Source organism: Patiria miniata, unplaced genomic scaffold (genome assembly GCF_015706575.1).
Source record: "Patiria miniata isolate m_02_andy unplaced genomic scaffold, ASM1570657v1 HiC_scaffold_3, whole genome shotgun sequence".
Lineage (NCBI taxonomy): Eukaryota > Metazoa > Echinodermata > Asteroidea > Valvatida > Asterinidae > Patiria > Patiria miniata.
Window position 1 is genome coordinate 33,382,936 of NW_024037069.1, and position 26,594 is coordinate 33,409,529.

At 39.7% G+C, this 26,594-nt stretch overlaps 1 protein-coding gene across 1 annotated transcript in view; it reads right to left on the minus strand.

Annotated features, from left to right (window-relative positions):
- The window catches only part of LOC119737597 (arrestin domain-containing protein 3-like), a 45,624-nt gene that overhangs the window by 2,396 nt on the left and 16,634 nt on the right, over positions 1-26,594 (minus strand). Inside the window, exons 3-6 of the mRNA XM_038212054.1 lie at positions 22,299-22,540; positions 17,620-17,799; positions 10,599-10,787; positions 1,170-1,278 (exon numbers count right to left, since the gene is read on the minus strand). Of these exons, the coding sequence (XP_038067982.1) occupies positions 1,170-1,278; positions 10,599-10,787; positions 17,620-17,799; positions 22,299-22,540 (720 nt within the window). The remainder of the gene's footprint in view (positions 1-1,169; positions 1,279-10,598; positions 10,788-17,619; positions 17,800-22,298; positions 22,541-26,594) is intronic.

Sequence of the window (26,594 nt, forward strand, 5' to 3'; positions counted from 1 at the left end):
GGCTCCAGGCCCAAGTCTTAATCAAACCAGGCCTGCTGGACTGCAAGTCCCCCAAATCCAACAAAATGGGGGTTGGAGTTTGATGGAGTTGGGAGTTTATGGCTAAAATAAACAGGCAAACGGAGCTTACTCTTCGAAATAATGAATAAATAGCATATGGTGTATTCATTTATTACCCATTTCCACCTCTTTTTTGTTTTGAAGTCGAAACTGCAATAAAACCGTGTCCTTCCAGCATTTGTCGGGTATTTTTTAAATAAGGATTTCCCTACTTACTTAATCTCTTGCATCATTCGAATATCATGGAAAGGTACTTTAATATCGCTCCAAAACCTTCAATGGGCCTCATTTGTATCCATTTCAAATTTACATTCATATACAGGGTCAGTAAAAAAAACACACAACGAGACCCAAAGTCGGGACCATTGTTTGAGTGAAGTTCTGCATGTAGCACTTACAAAATCTAGTATATGAAAGCCCAATTCATCAGCTTTCTTTTAGTATAAGAAGTATTCAAATCACTCGTGCAATTTTCAAGTTACGGAATTTTAAACACAACCATCGTTTTAAAGTTCTGTCCACGGATCACAAAAAAACGAAAACGATTCACACACATCCATATGATTTGTTTCGTTTTGCTGAAAGAACAATACCTTTTTGTGATCCGTGAACAGAACTTGAGGTAAGTGTTCTTTCAGCAAAATGAAAACAATGCACATAGGGATGTGTGTGAATTGTTTTCGTTTTGCTGAAAGAACGCACACCTTGATTCTTGTACAAAAAAGAAAGCTTATGAGTTGGGCTTTCATATCCTAGATTTTGAAAGTGCTACATGCAGAACTTCACTAAAACAATAGTCCCGACATTTGGGTTTCGTGTTTTAAAGGGTTTTTTTTAGTTTTTTTTATCATCATAACGTTGATGATGAAAAATGTGGCAAAATTGCTTCACCAAAGTTGACCACTCCTATTGGGGTCAACATGCAAATAATTGAGGTCAAAGTAATACATTATATGACTGCACCCAGCGCGGCATCGCGCTAGTGTTGTTATAAATAAGATAATTGGATTGTTTTAATATACGTATAAACTTTTGTACATCGTGAGATGAACGGCAAATTTCTGAGTGTTTATATCCATTCCATTACATTTTGTGCATGCTGAACTTACCGTAGCTGATCTGTTTGGGTCTGTTGGAGCTATCTTTGTAAGGCACGTTACCAACGGTGATGGGGAAGTAGATCTCCAATGCTTGCTTGTCGTCTACCATCAGAAAAACCTGCACATACAAAAGGACCATTAATAATATATAACTTGTTTCTGGTAATGAAAACAACCGTGTGTTCTTTCCCTTTCCAGTAAATTTGAAAAATTGTATCATTTTAAATTTGACTCGGCAACAAAATAAAAAACGCAGTTGCTTAAAGGGAATATACAACATTTGCAAACAATGAAAAACAAAACTACCAAATTTTTACGAAATACCTTACTAGGATGTTGGTAAATGAAAGTCTAAAGCATCCTGTAAAATTATGGTACCAGGTGTGAAGTCATTTTCAAGAAAAGTGGCAATTTTTGTATAAATTTCCAACGGTGGTCGGCCACCGTTGGAAAAACCTTACTATTTTTCGACTTCTGCTCCAAATTTACCATTTTTCAGTCCAAACTTTGTTTGCTATTGGTTACATGTTCATGAACGGGTGCAGGCCAGCTAGACTGGTTCCCTTTCTTTACAATTTTCCGGCATCTATAAATTGATCCATTTCATCTTTAGTGGAGTCAGGGAACTATACACTACTTGAACATTTTTGTTTTTCTTGGTTTTTCCTGCATTTTCGAACACAAAACTTCAAACATGTCAGTGTAACAATATTTGATCTATTATTACTAACCCCTCAAATAGAGTTCATTTCTGAAAATCACAGCAAAAGCCAATGATGTACATTCCCTTTAAAATGGGCTATGTTACAGAAGTGCTCGTGGCACCCTGTAGCTCGGGCACGTGGAGAGAAAAGGTGAAAACAATTCAGTTTTACACCCGTAAGAAACGTTTAGATTTTGTTTATTCTAGAGGAATTCCCCGGTATCATGAAGGGACTGAAAACCCAAATGTATAGGCCTACATTCCGAACCTGGGCCGCACGTCCCAGAGGCGGAAGGCGAGGAAAAGTACGTGTATCACTGCACCATTAAAGTGTGCAAACAGTAATCGATGTAGACATCAAACTGTCTTATCATATAACGAAATCGAAAACCTTTCAACAGAGTGGCGTAGTAGCCCACGGGCTAGGCTTGGCCTTTAGATAGGTCAATAAATGCGATCATCCGCCGAGAGGTCAAATACACATGTAGCGCCCTCAAGCGACGAAAGGTAGCTTTTGCGAAAGTGCGTTCACAGTATCAATAACACAAAGCTGGGATCCATTAAAAAAATATATATATATAATCGTGGCACTGCGTATAAACCGTGTAGGTACTCTCATAAATGGCATGCTATATCGCAAGTCAGCTTAAAGACGTCATTCAGAGATAATCGATCGAAGAAGGTCCATTACGGCAGCGCTTTTATTTGGCAATTAGTGCCTTGCTTGCTATGATCTCCCGCTATGGCCGCGCTTACAACACACACGGCAGCTCCCCCAAGGGATGTTGCTGATTACGTTTTCCCGCCAATCGTTGCCATGGTAACGGAGGAAGCGATGTGATTAGTCGGTGATTGTTGAAGCCTGGGGATCTCGCTTGGGGCATGTATAATCATTCTGTCTCGAAGAAGAAAAAACACCTCGGGCGGACTGAATATGAAATTATATGTTGCCAATTTTAAAGTCTGTTTGGTCAATGGCCTGTCTACGATATTTGTTATTGTTCCAACATAAGTGTAGCAAAACAAGGGTTGCAGTGCTACAAATATCTAACCAGAGATGTATCTGAGCCGTTTTAAAGCAGCAAAATGATGCTGCCAATTGTCTGCCGACTGACTTCCGTTCTGAAATATCCTTATTAGCCAAAACATTGCTTGGGAATTTTGCTAGGCACGGAAAAGTGTGCTTAGCAAAAGAAAAAATGAATTTCTGTGTCACACGAACTCTCACCGTAAGGTTCGTGTAGATATTCTTAGGTTGAAAGAGGGCTTGCAATTTCTTGAAAATTACACACTTTGTGATTGGGAAAACTCTGAAAAGTTAAAGGTATACTAACAGAGAATGAATTACATGTGATCGGAATGGGACTTTAAACAAGTGGGCCTACGTTTGAACCGACTGGGAGCCTGGACGCAGATAATGACTCCAGCCGAAGGCCTCCAACCGCAAATACTTGCTTAAACCGGCCAAGCAAATATTTATTCCCATTCATAAATACCTTTCCGTCAAAAAGTCAAAACAAGTCCGAAACTTTAAATTTCCAACGAATTTGTTCAACAATTTTACTTCATGTCGTGTAAAACATCCCTCTTGCTGTGTTTGTGGTATGTGCCTCGCGTTAGTAGCGCTATCAATCTCGTTATAATGAGTTGCCGCGCGTGTGGCGCGTACTGTGTGATGTGGCGCAAAACGCAGCGGTGCCGGTATAGCGTGACTTTTAGGACTATGAAATAGGGACTCATTTGTAGTATTGTACATGCCTACGTCAATCTAATTAGGAGAGTGACCAATGAAATAGTAAAAAGGACCAGATTTCATTGGAGTCCAAATTTCATGTGACACCGGGATAAAAAGTGTTTAAAACCAGTCGATGTTTTATGGACCGTTTAAAATCACCCACTGGACAGACTCTCGACCAATAGGATTAGGTAAACGGTCTTAGGTATTTATTTTTTTGGGGGTAATTATCATCACCACTTTCAAAACTGTAGATTCTTGTGGAAGTTGATTCGTAATGCAATCCTATCCTGATAGGATTTTAATTATTCAACGCGATTATTCCACAATGACACTAATATATCTTGCAGGTCGACAACAACACGACGTGGCGGAAATTTCGCTTTTAATTTCCACCTCGCGCATTGTGTCTTTTCATAATCGATCCGTCATCTGCAGTAATAAGCTCGCCGTATCGTGACCATCTCTACATGGAATCAAAGGATGACCCTCGAATGGTTTGTAGTCTACTTAGTTTCCATGGAAACCCTTGTCTGGCAGGAACAGCACAGACGAGACCCAGTTTTTTGATGTGATTTTAAATGGCAAACATTAATTTGATTTATCGCCTGGCAAAAACAAATCATCAATGCCTCATTTTATTCTTCAGTAAGTTTCTTATACCTCTTTGGCTATAGGGCGTTAGGATGAACAGAAAATGTCAAGTGTCTCACATTTAACATGATTATGCCTGACATTAAATGTGAGGTGCACGGCAGACTGAAAAGTTATAAACACTTTATTGTTATAAGGAATATTGACTGCGCGTGAACAACTGAGAATCAAACGTTCACGCGTGCAAAGCCACAAGGAGTTGTGACGTCATTTAACTAAAGTAGTAATTCGGCCAAAGCTGTTGATTGGTTAATAGCTGCCATGTTTTTCTCGTACAACACCGGGTTACCAAACACACGATATAAGACGCCCGCTGAATAGTCAGATTCTGGAGGTCAAGACGCAGTGTAGTGTTTAATAATCTGCACGCATATCACGTCGATTCAATCGATTAGGCCAAAAAAGTCTCTGGTTTCTGGTATGGAGCTTGCCAAAAAAGTGGTGCGCCGACGAGTTTTTTTTTTTTTTTTTACCGTTATTTTTTTTCTTCAAATGTCGGCTGATACTGCAAATGGTGCGAGACTAAACTTAGTGCAAATATATGGGAGTCCAGAGAGGCCACATAAAGCTTATTCCCGATCGTAACCCCATCTGAAAACACGTTAAAATTGTGCAGCAGCAGGATTCCAGTCATACCAGTGAGTTTGGCGGTTTTGAGACATCATCTTTCATTGAAAAAAAAACTTTTTCATTTTGCCGACGCGCATGGCTACGGCGACGCGCGCGCATACCAGAAACCGGAGACATTTTTGGGGGGCCTCAGCGTACGACCTGCATTCTAGTACAACCTCAGTTGTCTTTTAATCATGGTTGGCGTTCTGTCTATGTGATATTAACTCTCTGTGCGCAGCGACTATGTTAGGTTTTTATTTGGGTGTTTATATAATCTCTGCGGGATTCTTTATAATCATCTTCCTTGGAAATGTGCGGTTTGCACCAGCGCCATATGTAAAACTAGAGAGGTTGCACCAAATATGGTTACCTACAAAAAAATGTTTTATTTGTCAATCTATTTCGTGTCATGTCGAGTGCATGTTATTATCGCTCGCCATCTGTTCAAATTAGCTGATACATCATTGGTCACTGTATTCAGAGTCATGTTGCATACCATACATGAGTGGGACTGTACTGTTGCGGGGCAACCAAAAGTCTGCTGGAGGAAAGACTAATCTATCAAAAGTCACCTTTTGTGTACCAAGCATTATTAAAGACGTCAGTTCATGATTGCTAAATAAATTACGCCAAGTGCTTCAGTCCGACAAATTAACCTATGTTATCGCTTAGCATACATATTACTTGGAAATCAATTGTCCCATACCCGTAATCAGTCAAAACTTAATTGCCGTTTCGTATCATCCAACATGTAACTCTTGTAGTCTCTTATATTGGAACATTGATCGAGTCAATTTATTAATGTTTTCCTTTTTTCAGCGATCCTATTGTTCTTAAAAGGGTCCATGGAATGAATGTTATACTGAAGCATATTTTGTAGCAAATATTCATTCCTGTGAAATGTATATAAACTATGAGACGTCCTCTTTTTGAAACTTATCGTTTTGCAAAGTGCACTTTTTTTCAAACATTCAAAATGTTTCAGGCGTTTCCTGTCAACCGACGGCGCTGTTACTGTGACGTCACTTTAGGATCACACTTCAGTAGACTATGTTTTTTTTCTCTTGATAAAAACACCTACATATCTGGTTATTGAAAAATGTGTGCATATACCTTTGCTTACTGTTTGACTCTTGTATACTAAAACAATGAACAACTGAAAGCTGGAAAAAATAGCCACAGCAAACCCCTAACTTTCTGGTGACTTTTTATGCTGAAGCAGATGTGAAACAGAAGTTTCAGCCTTGAATGACATCACAGTTTTGCTCATGAATATTGAAATTTGCATTAACCATAGACCAAAAAGGCTCCAAATGGCATTATGAAGATACAAATCAAGTTAAATGAAACACAAAGGTACATTTCAAGGATTACATTTAAAAGAAAAATACATTACATGGGCCCTATAAAATTTAAACAATTAAAGAAGCTTTATAAATTATCTTCTTCAGCATTAATATTAAAAAAAAAAAAAACATTCAAATTCATTGAAATTATATGAGTATAATAGTCGCATTGTCTTTAAATCGCTATTTTTAAAATTTCAATCAATCGCACAGCAGACACTAAATTGAATGTAGCTGTAATAGTGATTTATACATTCATATTTCTATTTTCAATCTTGTGCTTCAATTAAACTCTGCCATTTCGCTTAAATAACGCACATGAAATCTGACGTTCCGCAGAACTCCACATGGTACCCCGGTACAGCTAGACGATTTTGATTAATTTACCATGGGAAAATTAAGAAATGCAATATTATGTAAGTTGAGATTTGTATAAACGTCCCTATGTCGGGCCAAGCCTCGTCAAACCTCATACAACGTTGGATGGATTAATTCATAAGGCTTAATAGAATAATCCAAATGCCAATGTTCACTCGACGAACCGTATTATTATAGACCTGAGAGATATGAGAATGACGAGTAGCCGCGTCAGGTCTGATCCTTTCCGTCTGCCGTGCGCGCCACCGGCTTGCAGGCCTGACTGGCCCGGTCGGACGAGCGTGTCTAATGTCGCCGGAGAGACGAATTTCGCGGAAGAACTGCCCTTGACCTTTTTTTTGTCCGAGCTGTGTAACAAGATGTAAAACGATGTTTCTCGAATCTAAATGTATCTTCGTCACTCTAAGGCCCCCCCCCCCAAACAAAAATTCTCCGGTTTCTGGTATGCGCGCGCGTCGCCGTAGCCATGCGCGTCGGCAAAATTAAAAAGTTTTTTTTTCAATGAAAGATGATGTCTTAATCGTTATTCTTGTCATTATATAGTCGTGATTGTGGTTAATTGTTGTCATTGTTCTCGTTATCTTTATCGTTATCTTTGTCAAATTTCTTAATTATTGCATACATATCTGTATATTTTTTATCACAACTGATACCATATGACATTTGTTTTTATCTGTAAAATGGAATTTTTAATTAATGAAGATTGGCATGTCAGAGATACTTTTGGATTAAGACAGTTTTTGGACCTTTCAATGTAAAAGTACTTGTTTATTTTAAATTTAATTTAATTTATTTTATTTAATGTATTTGTATTAGCATTTTTATCTGTTGACTTGATCCAATTCAATCTTTGATTGCCACATCAAGTCTAATGATTTATCTATCTATCTCTATCTATGTCTCAAAACCGCCAAACTCACTGGTTTAACTGGAATCCTGCTGCTGCACAATTTTAACGTGTTTTTAGATGGGGTTATGATCAAGAATAAGCTTTATGTGGCCTCTCTGGACTCCCATATATTTGCACTAAGTTTAGTCGGGCACCATTTGCAGTCATCAGCCGACATTTGAAGCAAAAAAGTCGAGTAAAAAAAAAAAAAAAGCCGCGTCGCCGCACCACTTTTTGAGCAAGCTCCATACCAGAAACCGGAGACTTTTTTTTTTGGCCTAAAGAGTATTTTCTTCTCTTTTGTTTGTGAAACTGGTAGCAAAAAGGTTTCACAGGGCTTCAGTTGGGCCTCCAATGCACTATAAATATTTACTTCCTTTAATTTATTTTTATTTAGAATAATTTTGTTATAAAGTAATTTTATTTAAAAGAGACTTGAATTTTTTTTTTATAATATGAAGATATTTTATTCTATTGATAATTATTTTAGACCAGGCGATCAAATTTCTAAATGGTGTTACATGAACGAACGTGGTTTTCGCATGTGACGAGTTCACACCCGTTTGTGCATACAAACAAAATCCGGTGGGAGAAGTAAAGAACTGTTTAGCTTTTTTAATGGGTTATATTCATTTAACATTTAGTAGACATTAAAACAAAAGATGAGCAATACAAAAGTGAACGGTGTCTGTCCAGGATAAACAAAAGTACAATAACCGTCATCAAAGATGCGTTAATCCAGATCCCTCTTCACATAAAAAGATTTTTTAAAAATATTATATAAGATAATAATGTTGATCATGTACCCAGATTTGTATTTTTCTTATTTGAATGCCTCTCGTATAGTTTTACTATCAGATTTGACCTTGGGATATATGTTTTCTATTTATATTACATTTCGCTGTATATCAAACCATGTATCGGAACAATTCCTTTACTTTAATGTTCACATTGCTTAATGTCCATTCATGTACACAGATATCTGCTGCAGGTAACCGACTATAATTGGTGACGTCAGTAGAGGTATATTTTAAAATACGATAATACCTACTGTAGGCTACTTAACCCTCTGTCCTTTTTACAGTATCCTTATTCTGTAGATTGGAACCAGACGAGTGATTAAGAACAGCTAGCGCGTGCGTATGCATGTCGACGTAACCACCTGTCATTTGGAAGCCTCGTTCATTTTAACCTTTGCGTAGACCGGTCGGTTCGTCAAGATGAACACGACTGCCGACGGGTTGTATGTTTACTCATGTTCTTTCCGGAGATATTACTGCTGTAGATAAATTCTGCCGCATGCCTTTGATGTCTGGGGGAGCAATCGATTTTCTGACGAGGGAAGGACGGTTAGAACTGTAAATCAGTCGGAGATATTGATCCAATATTTTTCCACTCGATTTGGGAAAAGTTGTTTGAAAAGATAATTTTTTGCAAAGTTTTGACCACGACTCCATTTGCAGATATCGTAATCATATTGTTATCAGGGGATCTACCAGATGTTCCCCAATACCTATGATCCCATATGTTACCCGAAATCCTTAGGGTTTGGGTTAGGGTTAGGCTTGGCGTGAGGGGTAAATGGTTAGGGTTATAGGGTTCGGGTTGTGGAACATAGGTATTGGGGAACATAGGTATTGGGGAACTAGGTTGCACCCGTTATCAGACACACTAGATAAATGTACCATTTTAGCTTGAACATTGACGGATGCCAGAATTTAGTTTAATGATTATGGAATTTAAGGCCTATGGGGAATTTTCACTTGTTGAAGTGTCGGCCTAGTAGACAAGATAGGGTTCGGGAAAGTCCTTTTTTTCCGGACTGTGCCAGTTTGGGCAGGCTGCGAATCCCCCCCCCCCCCCCAAACGACATCCGCAACAATGGCGCTTCGGTCGGTGAAGTGCCTTGCGACCCAGTGGAGATATGCTGTCAGGGTAAGCGCACGTTTAATTTGCTAGCATGATCTCAGTTTCGCAGAAATAGTGCCAGAGGTTGCACTTATACGGTGTCAGTTTTGTGAACCCGGTTTGGTAACAACGACAGTCCCAGTTATGCAAAGACAACGTCGGCTGTGTAAGTCAGGTTTCACAGTTTCATCATTCCTAATGCTAGGTTCACACATTCCCGAATTAGTTATGAATACAACTAGAATAAACCAAGAATTGAAATTAGTTCCCGAATCACTCCGACAATTTTGAACATGTTCAAATTTGTCGCGGTGCTTCCCGATCTTTAACGATCTTTCACCGAACAAACAGAATCATCCCAAGGCAGCCAAAAACCATGCCCGATTTACTCAAGAATTGCTATTCGTGGCGATTTGGCTTAAAAGTCGGGAATATTTGAACCTATGATGTATGAATCTAGCATACGTATTGGAGGCCACGACCGCTACCGATTTCTGTAAACCTTTTATTGTAAACGTGATAAATATCCTTGCCATTAGATGTATTGCCTTGTCAGCAGTGGAACGATAAATCAAATGCAAAACTGAACGATCATATACCATCGTTCGTAGGAAGAATAAGGGAACATGAGACTCAGTCACGACATCGTACCGTTCCAAGAAATGACAGATTCCTTTTAATTAATAACGTCGACCTAGCTAAGTGTATTCATAGCTGAGTGGAACAAAAAACGTGTGCCATTTCTGTTTTCTACATAATGTCTTCATGTTTTTCTACTGAAGATGTTGGGGCTCACCATTTAGGAAATGTAGGTAATGATTGTTTAATTTGCCTGTTCTTAATAATCAAATGATTTAAGATTATACATTTTAATTACAGGTCCTTCGTATAAACACTTTATCCAATAGACATTCTGTCTTAAACTTTGCGTCGTGTGTATTACTGCCACCATTTGCATGTCTTTCAACTAAGCGTGGTCCTCAAGCTGAAACTATTATAGCAGACATTACAAGCGGAACAAGGTATAAGTTGATAGCAACATTAGGTTTCGTCCCCCATGTCACAAGAAGGAACGGTTAACGACCCTTCTGGACCAGAGACTACTCGTGCGTACACCTCATAAACTCGTCAGAAGCACTTATCGTTAAGAGACAGTCGCTTCACACGGTACGTGTATCGACAAACTTCGTGACTTGAATCTCCAACGACTTACCTCGATTAGGTATGCAACTTGAATCAGCCTCGACGCAATGGTGTAAGGTACTATGGGAATCTGCAACATTCGAGCTGTCTCCAGGATATATTCCTGATCAGGCAAGACGGCGGGACTGGTGTAGCATAGAATCTCGTAGGAACCCGTCTTGGTTCGTCGCTTGGGATTCTCGGCAACCAAGCTGATATTCTGGGAATAAGATAGAAACAGAATCGCAGATGTTACTGTCAAGTTGGTCTGGTGCCAATGTGGTACATCATCAGGCTCCTATATACGACGGTGTTGTACCCCGACTCTTCTATACAGAACGTGTCACCGGTGATGTCATGCTGAACAGACAACTAAGAGGGAAAACACCAGAGCAATTTTCTCGCATAATTCTGCCTATATTAAACAGTGAATATTAACACTTTTAAACCAACCGTATTTCAAGAGTTACATCACGTGACCACAACATCCAATCTCGTAACCAGGCGGACACTGTCTATACGGAATAAAGTTCTACCCCCTTGATGGGGTGCCTGTCTATCGCAGGTTCCTCCCCAGCTAATGTCGGTACAGAGGTATAAACAGAATTTAAGTGGTTTGTCGGATACACCGAAGTGAGCAGCTGGATTCGGACCTCTTCCCCAATAGTTGATGACAATTATTCCAATAGGTCACAATTCCAATTCACTGCGTGGAGCATCTCAACAATCATCCTGTATCTCTGTGAGTCAGTCAGTTAGTTAGTTAGTTATTTAGTTAGTAACAAACGGTGACATTAATGCTCCTACATATTTTGAAAGATTTCAACCAAACGTCAAAAGTATCAGTAGACCAGCCCCAACGTGTCACATGACCAAACTGGGGTCAAAGGTCATCATGGGGTCACTGGGGTCCAAACCTGATTTTATTTTTACTCAAAACACTATTCCTATATAATTACATGGCACAATCACGTGACTCATGCACGAGCACGAATTCGTTGGCCGTAGCTTCCGAGATATAATCGAGCTTGTTTGACGAGTGTCTGGTAGCGAACGTGTATAGCATCTGAATCAAGCTGAGCTTGAGCTGAGCTGCGTTCGTTCCAGAGAGCTGTCAGCGGAACGGCGTGACTGATTTTATGAGTTTAACTGTTTTAGGAATACAGATGGATTCTAAAAAACAAAATCTTGCAATTGGTCAATTGAATTAAAACCATACATCAAAATTACTGTCAGTAAGCACAGGAAACGAATATATGTACAAATTTCAAGAAAAGTAACACCACTAATATCCCATTTTCGAAATTGATACAATGACTGTTTGGGAATTGCCAATCGCAGTATTGCATTGTAATGACAACAAACCAAACAAATTAATTTCTGAAACCATGCACACGAGGCGCACAATACCAGCCAGGCCTATAATGATAACTATAATAGAATGATGCTGATGTCATGACATTGATACCAATCTATGGTCTTGAATTAATCACGGCTGCAAAATAGTACCAGGTGCACCGCGAGTGAGAGATGCTTTCAACGAGGAGGAAATGCAGAGGAGTGTAATACATTAGAACATCCTCTGCAATCAGACAGGACACCTGTCTGAAGGAAATGTATACATTTGAGCAACCAATGAAGACGACCCGTACTGTCTTTCAGACTGTTCAGGGTAAATTTGGTGTCTGTATTCTGTTGTCTGGCTTTCTGCCTGTAAATGGGAACGTACAGGGAAAGATAATTATGATTCAATATTAGGTATATATTTTGTCGTTCTCCGACGTATAAACACTGTATACTCGGTGTGTTGCACCCCGAGTAAAAGTGAGAAAAAAACACTCAGGCGGGACTCGAACCCACGACGTCCTGCTTTCTAGTACAAACGTCTTACCACTCGACCACCGAGCTTGCGGGGTTCGGTTGGCTGGTTCGAATCTAATCGGGTACCGCAATGAAACTATTCATAAAATGGAATTCGCATCGGGGTGATGTAACTTCAATATTCGGGGTTTTTTTAGGGGGCCCCACCCAAGTGATATTTTCTCACTTTAACTCGGGGGGTAACACTAAAATATACAGTGTTTTCACGTCGGTGAAGGGCAAAAAAACTATCATTAAATTTATATCACCCCGTCGCAATTCAAGGTCAGTGGTCGAGTGGTAAGACGTCTGCACTATAGAAAGCAGGAGGTCGTGGGTTGGAGTCCCATCCGAGTGATTTTTGTGTCACTTGTACTTAGCCTGGTTGTAGACTAGCGAAGAGAGACAGGCATTGCTAGAATTAGCTCATTGTGTAGAGCAGATGCATAAAAAGACTTTCAGTGTCAGTGAATAACTATTTTGAACTTGTTTGCGGGTAACACTATGTGGAAAGATATCTCTTCTTGGAAGAAGTGTGGTTCTGAAGAGAAACGGTTGGCTATCGTGGCCTTGATGTGTGTATCTGTGGAGACTGTGGCGCCGTTAATGCTCCTGAATTGAAGTTCCCCGTCTTTCATGTCCGAAAATGTTTGGGTCATTTGGGGATGATTTTGAAGCATTCGCTCATGTGGAGATGAATTGGAATCATCACCTCAAATGGCCCAAGCATATTCAGTAAGAAAATTAAGGGTTAAAGGGAGGTTACCGGTTCTTTTCAGAACCACACTTCTTCCAAGAAGAGATATCTTTCCACATGGTGTTTTACCCGCAAACTTTATAATTTATCTCATCCGCCTTGCAAAGCTTCAAGTCAGATATATTTTGAATCAACTGAACAGAATTCTGTGCTCTCTGTGACCACCTTCGTGAGATTGTCTTGTTTCCTGCTTTTTAATTGCCATTGACAGTAGGGCCAAACAACAAGATCCTGCTTTTTTAAACAAAAAAATCATTTGCCTGAGTACGTCCGGCACCATGCTGTTTCGATTTCTACCTCGGTAAAAAAAAGTTGGATGAATATTTTTGTGTTTTAATATATATATATATATACACCACGCGACGTATTCACTGCATTATAACGTATCCTTGTTAAGTATATAATATATTTTGTGCTTAGCATGCTTCCATGCTTAGCAGATCAATGAAACTTTGCCCATTTCGAAACCCACTCCACATGGGTTGAGTTTGTTGGGTTTGTTAGCGTGGGTTCAATGAATACTCTGCTCATTTCCTCCCACACCTAAAACCGACACCCCCCTCTTTTCATGTCGATAAAACAACTCCACACACATTAATCCCGGATATAATAAAAAATAGCTATACACAGGCCTACTTCATGTATTTTTTTCCGCACTCGTGCCTATCGTTCCTCGCATGTAAATGTTCCGTAGGGGATCAGTCTGACTAAGACCGATTTATGTCCAAAATGTCTTCCCCCGTTTTTGGCTGCTTCGAGTAGATGCTAGATAAGCTTTTAAAATGGTGTGAAAGCTTTAGCATGGCAAATGGCTTTGAAAGGTAATTATGACGATGTTATTACCCTGTAAAGGTTTTACAGCCTACCAAATGCGAGTCATCAAATGTCCATTACATCAAGTTGTTATAAACAGACTCGAGACATCACGCATTGTGCCTTCATCTTGAGTTTACGGGGGACTAAATAAGAGGCTCGTGGATTTCATTTCTCATAAATGAGGCCTGTCCAGAAATGTCACGAACTCTCGCGGTACTGGAACGCTGTTTGCTACTAATGCCGTTAAGTATGCAATCTAAACAAGCGTGGGATGTCTTCTAAGACATCTTGCCGTCAGTAAAAAATGCCATCGGAAATATAGAAGATGCCGGCGTATGCAGCAAAACAGCCGTGTTGATGATACTGCAAAAAAGGTGCGATGCTAATCCAGTTTATGCATGCAATCAAAACACGCCGGGAGTCGCTCAGAGGTTTTCCCCCGGCTTCTAGCGGAATGCATAAAGAGAGGCTATAGTGCCAAGACTTGGCTAAATGAATTTAACAAGATGGTCTAAACGTGTCGCCAGAATTACAGTTTTGGTGAAGGAATCCAGTTAAGTTTTCAGTCAAAAAAGAAGAAGAGAAATCTGTCCCGTAGGCATTTTTTTCCTTATCTGCATCTGTATGTGTAGTGGTTTGGAGGATGCGGTCAATTTATTACAAGACACCGTCGGATGTTGTCCGGGCGGCTTCAGCTGCCCAACGTGTCTCCGAGGGACATCATCAGCGGCGGAGAGTGGGGGAGACGACGGCCAGACGGGGCCCAGGGCACTCGCTAGATATACAGCTGGACCGGAGCTTTTTTGCAACTTTGTCGAGATGTTTCATTTTATGTCCAAAATGACTTTCTGACGGACTTGCGGCCATACTTAATACATTTCTACAACCTGTATGCATTTTGCTGCCTACAAACTGCGGTTCAAATTTTCATTCCTGTTCGATGTTAGTTCCTGAAACCGGGCAATACTAACATTATTTTCTTAACGTCTGCGATTTTATTAACATCCGGCTATGGCACTCGTGCCTCTTTATCGAATCTTTTCCCGAGAGATTTAATATTGAAGAACTAATCTCGCAGACTTTACTCGATGTGACAACTGTGAAACCCGATCAACGTTATACCAGACGACTATTTCACCTAGTTCAAGATATCTCGAATCTCACAAAGGTGAGACTTGTAAAAATCAGATTTAATTAAATAAATAAGACAGCTTAACACAATGCCAAAATATCATTAGTGTAAATGTAGGATTTGAAGTGCCTTTCGTAAAAAGGAAATAATGATTAACCCAGTTTTAAACAATAGCATAAAAACTGCAGACCCACAATACATTAAACAGTCGTGGAGTACTTTCACAACCAATGTAAAGTGTATAACCGAGACAGAATCTCGAGCAAATAGTGCCCGCCAAAAAAGAAATAACTCCGTATTCCCTCTCTTGAGTGCATTTGAAGTATGAAATGGCCTGGAAGATGATGTGAATCTGCCTTCAGTTGACTCTGGTCGAAGTGCTACGACAAAAAAAACAGCCAAATCAATGTCCGACAGGTACTTCAACCGATGTTGACCTCTGTTTCTTCTTCTTCTTACTCTTCATGTTCCAGTGATTTGTTTTATTTGCTGCAGCCGTAAAATATCCACTTTCCTCAATTGTTCCTCTTTGGGAGCAAAGCTTGATCGGTGATTGTTCCACTCTCTAGAACTAACGAGATAAATAGTGTGTGCATCTTTTACAGATGACTACCGGTTAAAGGTTAAGGAGGATATAATCATTTTGAAACACTGTCCTAAAGTGCTTGGAAGGTATTAGTCCTTCTTATAAAATAGACCGAACCCATGCTCAAGAAATGTAATCCCTCTGAAATGTACTCGTACTAGATTTACAAATAATTGACTCAGAAAAAAAACCCGTTTTGACAAAATGAGCCTCATACTCAAGCTATCCCATAAAATGTTTGCCCGATACAGACTACATAGTAATAGTTTTGCATACCTGATATTTTCCTTGTTTATATAAAAAAAAAAAAAAAGACATTCCTGGAGTTCGTTAGAATAGAAATGTGAGATCATTTCAGTATATTGTTTATTTCATCAAACCGACAGCATATATAAGGACGCAATGTAAAACAAACTGTGATTTGGAATAACGGTAAAAAAAAATCCAATCGCTGCCAAAACAATGACGAAACAGACTACTAGCACGACATAAAATACAGGGAACCGAGCTTGTTTACATCGTCAAACTGATATGCCTGATAATAACCTTTGCAAACATTGGACAAGTGCTGTCGTCATAGATACATTAGAATGCAAGCCGAATCGCATTGATCCATGATGCTCATTTTTTTCCTGATTTCGAGTGCGTGCGTCAATCAAGTTTTATCAGTTTATGATGAGTTTTGTTTTGTTTTGACGGGGCTACGAAGAACGACTCTTGAAAACTAAAAAATGATGCATCGAGTATCAAGTCTCACTGTGGAAAACTGTTTTTTGGTACCATTTGACTGACTGACTCCCTGACTGACTCACTAACTGACTGTGACTTGGGAGCCGGGCAGTGCTATCATATATGATTACTCCGTAACGCAAACTAATTGGCTAAATCCGACCCAGTGTGTGGACCAGATGGCTTGCATAAAAGACTTCCAGTGAATAGCCATTCTAAATCAATTTCGTGGGGTGCTGTGGTCCAATGATTACGGTGTTCGACTCTTGTGCCGTGGTACATGGGTTCGAATCCTGACCGTGGGAACATGGTGCTTGTGCTCTTAAGCAAGGCACTTTACCATTATTGCTTCGTCCTTCGGATGGGACGTAAAAGCCGTAGGTCACGTGTTGTGTAATTCACGATAAAGAACACAGTAACACTTATCGCTATAAGAGAAGGGGTTTGCCCCGGTGTTTCTGGCAGTGGCTGCAATATGCACCGCAGCACCTTGTAAACCCTTATAAGGTGCTATATAATGGGTCTCATATTTCTCACAGACTTCATTTACCTGTCTTTAATAATAGACATAATTTCCAGCGCATTGAGTATCTAATATTTGGTAGATACCTGCGTTATATAAGACTCTGGTATTATTATCATCATTAATTGGATATAATTTTGAGCGCTCTGTAAACAGCTTCGCTGGGCTTGACTTGTGTTGTGTTACAGATATCGCCCAAATACAAGGCCAAAAGCCACTTAAGGTGTGGGCCAGAAACTAGAAAGAACATAAAAGAACGAAAAGAATTCACAGTGACAAGAGATATCTGTTCACATCTTTGTTGAATTGTGAAAGTGGTAGAAAATTAACACGATTCGGTATTGGTAGCTGCAGATAGGGGTAGTACAAGACTATGCGAGACTAGTTTAGTTAGTCCCAGATGGCACAGAATAGTACTCAGTTGATTCATAATGGCTATTCACTGGAAGTCTTTCATGCATCCGGTTTACATATTGGGACGGCTTTAGCCCTCTCATTGACACCAGGGAGTAACCCTATACGTTAGCACTGCCCGGCTCGCAAATGACAGTCAGTCAGAGATAGAGGACTCCAGGCTGGGCCTCTGGGACCAGCAATTATTACCTGACGAATGTCTCATCTATTACGGCAGAAAAACGCAGAGCCTCACCTGTACAAATCGCACACCCAGCTTCATCGTGTTGGCCGAGTTGTTGTCTAGGCGCGTCCTGATGTTGACGAATTCTCCGGGACAGTAGGCACTTCGTTGCATTTCAGCCTTCAGGGCGATCGGGCCGCTGGACCGGCAGCAGCACCGGATGGTCTTACGGTCAGTGGCGTGGACCACTTTCTGGTGAGGGCAAGAAGACAAAAAAGACAGGAAATTTAACAATCAGCTTTCCAATAATATTTGCGTACTCAGAAAATGACACGAACACAAATTTCAAGCGTCCTGTGCCTTTATTATTGTAATTAATTTTTAACAATTTTTCTTAAATTTATCACCGGAACGAATTAGATTCTGTTTTGCACAGGGACTATATTGTTACAATTTTGGACTTTAAATGAAGTTGGTTAAAAAAAAAATTAACAAGAATAACTACAAAAAGTACGATTGCGCTACTTTCGGCCAATTACCGTGCAGTTGTAGGTAAAGTGTGAATCTACGTCCCACTGTGACGTACTAAGGGGGTAGAACACTGCCAGCAGGGCTGCTCTTTCAGCGGCTGGATCTGCGTCAAATAGTCGACAAATTGAGTTTGGTGATTGTATAGGTTTGCCGTTGCATCTCGAAGGACAACCAGCGATTTCCACATGGAAACAGACGTCCTCTAAAATATCCCGATTGAAAAGTTTCGGTCATTGTCAGGAGAATGTCCAGAAGAAGATCCGTGATGAATGCACTTTAGCGAGTCTTCATGACCGTTTGCGTTGAAAGAAATTGCACTAAAATGTGCTCTGAAGTTAGTCAGCGTCCGGAGATTAACATGAGAGGTGCTTAATTAAATCAAGTGCACTTTCGTCAGTCTCTATGAGTATTCACTTAGAAAAACTCATGAAAGAAACCGCATTGGCTGATAACACTATAGTCATCTTTGTTAGAAATATTCGTCCTTTGTGTTGTAACAATACAATTATCCTCCATGGGCATATCAATGACCGTACCGTTAAAATAGGATTTCCTTTTCAGGTGGACGACGTTTTTCAATTTGGTTGTGACAAAAGAAAACTGGATATAATAGCGGGGGTGTTTTGAACGTTGGTGGGAGCTCTCTTTGTGGTCTGCGTACTGTGCCGTTTTAATCGCACCCACGTTTCTCATCATGAAAACTTGTCTACGCCTACTCGATATTACTTCATTTACGCCATGCCGTAATCTGTGAATGGTTTGTCTTTCAGCTGTTGTTGACATGCGTTTCCAGCCGTCTACCAAAACGAATGGAGTCCAAAGTCTACTTGCTTTGGACAAAATATAAGACAACTTGTTTGAACTGTGCGTGTAATGGGCGATTTTGTATGCCTATGCCGACGGAAGTGTGTTAATTTATTGGATTCGGTGTTTTATTGGATTTGGTAAAGTGTTGTACAATTGAAATGAAATGTAATTTTTTTTGTTCTTGAATATGACCCAGGACGAAACTATAAAATTGGTAGTGGTCATATACGATTGAGGATCAACCGCTGTATGTGGGCAGAATTATAAACCTAAAACAAAAATTATAAAATTCCAAATGGCACAAATGAAACATGTATCATGTTGAAACTTATATCATCTGTATTTTGTTGTCATAATTATAGTTTATTTCTACCAATGCTGAACAGTTCAGCTATTACTTTTCACCGAAAAGTCAATTTGTCTGACTACGTCTGAAACTATACTGTTTCGATTTCTACCTCGGCAACAAAATGTGGATGAATAATTTCTTGTTTTTTAAATCATTGTAAGAACCAACTCATACACTTTATCAAAATTAATCTAGTAAAGGGTTAAACCTTTATTATGTACTTTGTTGAACTGTCCGAAACGTTTGTCCGCACCGTAGAACGGCCCCGAACATGCAGGACAAAACATTGACATTTCTTATTGGCACGTTTTTTTTTCTTTTAGAATGAAATATTTGCTTTTTCTTCTTACAAGCTCTATAAAAACACAATGTTATTGGTCGCTGTATTTTCACAGACATTTTGTCTGCTTTCGCAAGTTTGTTTTGTTTCGTGGTCTTGCACGGTTTTAAAAGTACGGCCCCACCATCAAAACAGTTTTCGGTTACATTCAAGCATCGAACGGCACCAGTGTCGAATTCCCGACAATGTGTGCGCGACAGAGGACGAGGATGTGGCTGAAGAGGCGTAATTGAGGCAGTGTTTGCATCAAAAGGACTGGTCGATAGTATCTTTACGTGAGGTGTAAAAAAATCGCACGTGCCTACTCACAAATCGCTTACTGCTAGGCTTCATCGTGCATCAGAAAGACTAATTACAGCGAATAGGATATTTTGCCGTGTGTTACAATGGCGGCGATCGTTTTTTTTCTTCTGCAACCAGGAATAGACACGCACTTAAGGCGATACGCACGCGTGAAACGTATCCCGTGATTATGATATTTTGTCACGTGATGTGAAATTACTTTTTGATTGGCCCAGTCTTAATGCTGGTATTTTGGACGCCGTAGGTCGAATTCGTGCGACCCCATAATCCTTCTTAATTTAATTGCCCCCCTTTTTCAAAATGTGGATTTTGAAATTTGTCCATTTTCATCAAGTCTTTATTGATATAAATTAAGTACAACGCATGGCTCTGGAGACAAGTCCGAGAACCATCCTGTTAAAATCTGAAGCATGTGCATTTACAAAAAGTCATGATCAGTGACTATACTTGGTTGCAGAAAAAGTATTTGATAGGGTACTGTTTTGTATAACGCGCGGCGGTTATTCGGCGAGTGTCACCGTGTTACTTTGAAGCAGCGCAGTCTGATGTATATGTTACCCATCCTTCAGCTTTAGATTATACGTAGAACTAGACTTCGGTCTAGACTCTAGCTCCTCTTTCAGGCATACTTATGCTGCAAAACAGACTCGAAGTGCGCAGATTTTCAAGATTAAAGTAAACAGAGGAAACGTCCATGCGGCCAACGTAGGCCCGAATCTGACAGAAATTGAAAGTCAATAGGTCTGTGTAGTTGCCCTAGGGTCTGTGTGTTTGGTATATCTTGGACGATATTCGATGGAGATTGACACACATATTGGGATCTTGAGACCTTGGATGAAAATTGAAACAGTTTCATCTTACGCAAAAACGAGAAAAAGCTCAGTTCGGGAAATGATAAATCAACAACTGGGTACAGTAGATCAGCTAAACCAGTTCACGCCGGGATTATTTTGACAAGAACGGAACGAGGCACTGGATTACTTTTCACTCGACCGTAAACCAGACTGGTTGAAGCCATCGCCCTCGGGGTGCACGCTCCTATTTCCGAATACCGCAAAATATTTGCGTGTATACACGTCATCCGGCGCGAATTGGTTGAGAAAATACTTTCGCGAATTGGTTAAGAAAATGCTTTCGACCCAGTATTTTGACAAAATGAGTACTGTAAGTAGAAGTAATACATTCTTTTATGTAGATAAAAAAATTCTTCTATTTGTGGATGAAGGTGAAATTGAAAGAGCACTTTATACCGTCAGTCAACTTGGGAAATTTGTGCAGGTTTTTGTCCTGTAGGCTAATATTGCATGTCCAAAACATGAAAAGTTGAACATTTTTCCTTTTGTACTGTTTTGGCACCTGAACCCTAATCTGTAACATCAATAATTTAAATCGTTTCTTTGAATGGGATATACAGCTTCCTAGTGTGCTGCCGAAGTCAGTCCCCGTATATTAGGACAACTTTGGCAGGATATCATAATTGAACGAAATTGACATTATTCACAAACTCTGTAGAATTAGAATAAATAATTTTATATTATGTATAACCTTTGAAGAACGGAAATATTGGTTTTTTTTAGGAAATGACTTCTATAGGCCTATCATTAAATTGTCACTTATACTGCGCAATTATAATGCAATACGGGGTGAGGCTTCTTTTTCTGGCCTTATCGGTACTTTTTTATTATAAGGGATATATGAAATTTAACTTTCCTTACGTTTGATCCTCTGATCAAGAGTCACAAACCCTTACCACTAGACCACACTCCCCCACGATAATCGTGCATCAAGTTGGGAACCAAAGGGGATGTTCACTATATCCGAATGTTCGTTATAGCGGTGTTCGTTATAGCGACGTTCTACTGTACAGCAGCTTAGCCAATTGCTGTGTCATGCAAAATAGGCCTACGGTTGAAAACCCAAGCCGAATAAAAAAAAAAAACATGTCTCTCGTCCGGGGTTTTTGAAAAAAAAGGAGGAAGCGGGGCTTTTTATTTTCTATTTTTAATTTGTTTTCAAGATGGCTGCCATTTTAAAATTTCCTGCAACCGTTGGTGTTCCACTGCTCAAAGACACTTTTAATATGAAAGACAAGTTGGACAAGAGAACTGAAAATATTTTTCAGTGTCATTTAAAGTTGTACTGGTATTGGTATTTATTTTCCGATGAATTTGTGGATTTTTTCGGTGTTTTTTACTGCATTTTTCAAAAATTAAAAATAATTTTAAAAATCCAGGCGGCCTCCAAAAAGGAAGCGGGTGAGGACGAGAAACATGGGTTTTTTTTACTTCGCCTAATCAGTTTCAGTTTATGTTGCATTAAGCTTTCGCTGGTAGCCAGATTTGGCTCAGTAAATAATTCCCTGCTGAGCGAATCGCTGTGCCATATTAAAATTTGGTGTCTGTTCTGATTATAGCAACTTACCAGAAATTTGGGCAGGTTGCAGTTGATAGGCGACCCGATGAAGGAGAAATAACGCTCGGCCACCGGATCGACCGCCCAGGATATATCCATGTTGGCCTGCACGAAGTATCTGATGCACGCTATCCTATCACACTCGAAGGAGCAGGCCAGGTTGGGCTGGGTCGGCAGGTGGAATTGAAAGGGGAAGGAGTGGGAGCCTGCTTGTAGGAGAGGGATCTCGGAATCATCGTCGGAGTCTAGTTCTGAGAAGAGAAATAAAATGAGATATGAGATATACAGTTGGAATACTATAAAGCCCTGTTTTGGCCTGCACTGCCTGAGTCACCTCGGTGAAGTGCTACATTCCTCCTTACACACCTCTGTGACCAGGGTTCGAGTCCCATTAAGGCCAACGAATAAGGATTGATCTCAGTCCTTATATCCTTCATAGACTCCTTACATAAGACGCCCTCGCTGTTGACAGTGGTTGTTGCCCTAATGCACATACGGTTGCAGACCTGTAAATTGACTCCCATAGACATCAGTGATAATTACCCGTACTTTCAAAAATTATGAAAAATGCTCACAACTCTCCAATGTTGTTTGACATACCCATCAAATGAAAGTTCATTTCATAATCTTTCCTTTTCTGTTCCATTTTTTTTGTTCCGTTTTCTGATAACTTTTGGGAGAAATCCAAAAATGATCACCCCGGAAAGAAGTCCTGTAGTCCATCGCCATTCAAAAAAAATGATGCCTGCGCTCCAATGCAAAATAGAGAATTTTTTGGACGCAAGTTCATGAAAATGTTTCCAGAAAAACGAGTTTACACTCCTGTGCACGGCTTACACCCATCTTTTTTTACAAACTTTCAAGCTCGCTCATGGCCTACAAATGCTCTTATAGCAAAGAATGTGAGGGTGCACAAATTGTGATCTGTCCGCGTTGGCAATTCTGGATCCATTTACAGGTCTGCACCCATACGTATATGAATATAGACACATTGTACTCTGTACTGAATTTAAATAAACAAAACCTGGACCCACTTTTCTGGCTCTGCAAACCATGGAATTCCTTGCTTATGATCATAATTGTGTGCCTTATGATCACCATTATAAGCCTTCCTTTTGTTTTTGTGTAAGTTATTTCTGCCGTGCATTCGCTCGTTAGGTTTCCTGAGGCTTCCAATATATGCTCTTTTCAAATTTATATTGTTGTTAGGTTTCATCATGTCACCAGAGAAAATAATTTGCATGTTCATTGACCAAGATTATCCCTTCAACCTTCGAGTTTTGCACATGACAGGTTAGATGTAAACAGAAACTACAAATTGAAAAATTCCACATCGGTCGCATCGACGTAAACATACCACACGTGGGGAAAATTGTTCAGACTTTAATGACTGTCCAATACTAAGCATCAGATTGTTTACAGTTGGTTTTTGTTTTTCATAATAAAGGTAGACATACGTTTACACAGCTGGTTTGGCATTTCTAGTTTGGCATATGAAACAATATTTTCTTAAAATTTCTTCTTTCTCTCTTTCAATCAGACAGAACCACTCAAAAAACTACAGCAAAGAGACACATCAAGGCCATTTGTTTGATTATAAAACAACCTTAATTTAATAGTGACATCGTGTTTTGTTTTCATTTTGTTCTGCGCTTATTTTAATGCAGTTTTTTTTTACTGGCATCCATAAAGGTCACTCATTCTTTTTTTACTACCTCTTTTCATTACTTCTGCCTTACTTTATTTTTCTGTTTCTGACTTGATATCTGTAAAGGTCACTCGTATATAGTTTTGTTTTACTTTTCATCATTTTGATTATCGTTGGACGTACATTGGTTAAGTCTTTGATGGTCGTCATGGAAACATGCACTCCAGCTGTCGGCTGTCTTTGTATCAAAGCCTTGGTCTGTCAGCTCCGGAAACAACAAATCAATATTCGTTCCTATCTATGGACACTATATGAAGAAATAAAATGTGTAAACTGTATCTTTCGACTTTCAAAAGCGGTATGACGTGAGTGACGAACTGTGAATGCTCGTGTTGTTTGATGTTCGCACCGGTATAGTCGTGTTCCCTAACGTGGCGCACTTCGAACCTTGCCCAACTTTCCTCGTGTAGTGTTGCCAAACTTCTTTCTTGACAAACCTCAATTCATGCAGTGAAATACTGGTACTTTTACCTTATTAATGCTTGCTATTTAACCCCTGTAAACAATTTCGGTTTCATAAAATTTAATCCGAAATTCAAAAACGGTGGCGTCCGGAAATTGGGCACAAATTGGCCGAGTGTTCCCTAACGTGGCGCACTTGAATAAATCTCGGAAAATTCCAAATTAACATTTAAGAATTTCTGTAAACTTGATAAATTCTGATGAATCATTGTTATCTCTACATACCCAGCCAGATGTTTGTCAGAAAAATATTTTCTTATTTTTCTGGGGCATTTTCAAAGGGTGCACTTTGCACTTGAAAATAAAATCGGAAAATCACGCCAAAATAATGTTTTTTTCTAATTTTGTAATGGGTGAATAAACTCGCAATTTAGGAAGGGGAGTGTTTAGAACTTGATGAAATTTCAATTTCTGTGAAATTTTAGTTAAAACTATTGCTCTAGCTAGGCGCTACAGGTGAAAAATCAAAATGCGCCACGTTGGGGGCCGCGCCACGTTAGGGTTTATCAATAATAATATGATTTGAAACTTTGCGTGGCGGTGGGGTGAGCTAACTAGGGTTTGCGGTTACATGCATGTACGGGAGAACATCTTTTGAGAAGTGTGGTTTAAAAAAAAGAACCTGTTGGTTGTTAACTCGACGGTCAAGTATGCTCTGATCGTCTTCCGGATGAAAACAGGGGAAGACAATCAGAGCATACTGATGGATTGTCGGGTTCACAACCAACCGGTTCTTTTCGGGGGTGCATACCTATGTTCTCCAATACCTATGTTCCCCAATACCAATGTTCCTGAGTACAAATGTTCCTCAACCATAACCATAACCATCTAGACCTATCCCCGACCCGAAACCTAATCATAACCTTAAGGATTTCGGGGAACACAGGATATATTGGGGAACATTGGGTAGACCCCCTTTTTCAAACCCCACATCCTCTCAAAAGAGATTCTTCTATTCTTCGTACCACAAGCTCTCAGGAGTTTCACAACGTTGGACAGGCTGCTCAACGTATCACACTTCAGTTGACAAAGATGTATCTTCTCTCCCGCATGAAAAAAAAAACCTCTCTGCTGTCTGTCATCTGGGGTAAAATCCGTTGGTTGCTATGCAGTTCAATTAAGCTGAAAGGTTGTCCATAATGCCGGAGAAGACTACCCGAATTGCCTGTCACTCAACGATTGTTAATTCATTCTACCACGCGACATACCGTCCTCGTGCAGTTATATAAAACAGTCTTTTACAACCCCGTATCAAGTAAAAAATGATGGAGAAAACAAATCACTTAGCCCACTGAATACAGTCCTCATTCAATGGGTTACAATATCGGTACAGCCTTCTTCGCGTATATTGATTTACCAATGACATAATGGAAGCGTAAAGACGATGCGGAGAGTTTGAAAGATTGGAAAAGAATATTACAGGACACCATGGCGCCAGAGAAATCCGACCGTGGCAACTAGAAACATATCCTTAAAAACCTGTTTCGTAAATCATTACTATACACTAGTACAAGTTTCATGGTGTGTAATTTTAGGCCCAAAAGGTGGTTCAGCTGACACGAATAAGGCTTCGCGCCAAATTCTGGTTCCGTATCAATAATCTACGAAGAACTGTTTGGGTAAGATTGTTCGAACTTTGTAAAGCAGAGTTCCTCCGTTTACAATGTGGCCAGTTAAATCATCAAGAGACGAAATCAATGATGATCATTCATGTCCGGAGGCCTACATTACCTTTACATCACTGTACCAAGGCTCTGTGTGCCTGTTCATCATACCACGATAAATCGAAGGCACTGCGACTATCCAATCTATCGTGGACTATTTCGAGTGCATTTTTTTCGTTTCACATTTGTCAGCCCTGTCTGAAAGCAGCTGGTTCTGTGTAAATGCAGCTTTTAAACTCCTAAATGGAAGGAGACATTCATCTTTGTCCAGGTGTTAATTTAATAAGAGCTTTCTCACTTACAAAGTGACAGAACATTGCTCAATTTGATCTTCTTCATGCGCAATTTCCTGTTTTCGGGTACATTAAAACTGGCAGTTGATGTGACAACAACGTGTACTTTACCCTTTTGCATGAGTGCTGCGATATCAATGTAAAGTGTTATATATATTTTTTTCCGTTTGATTACAGG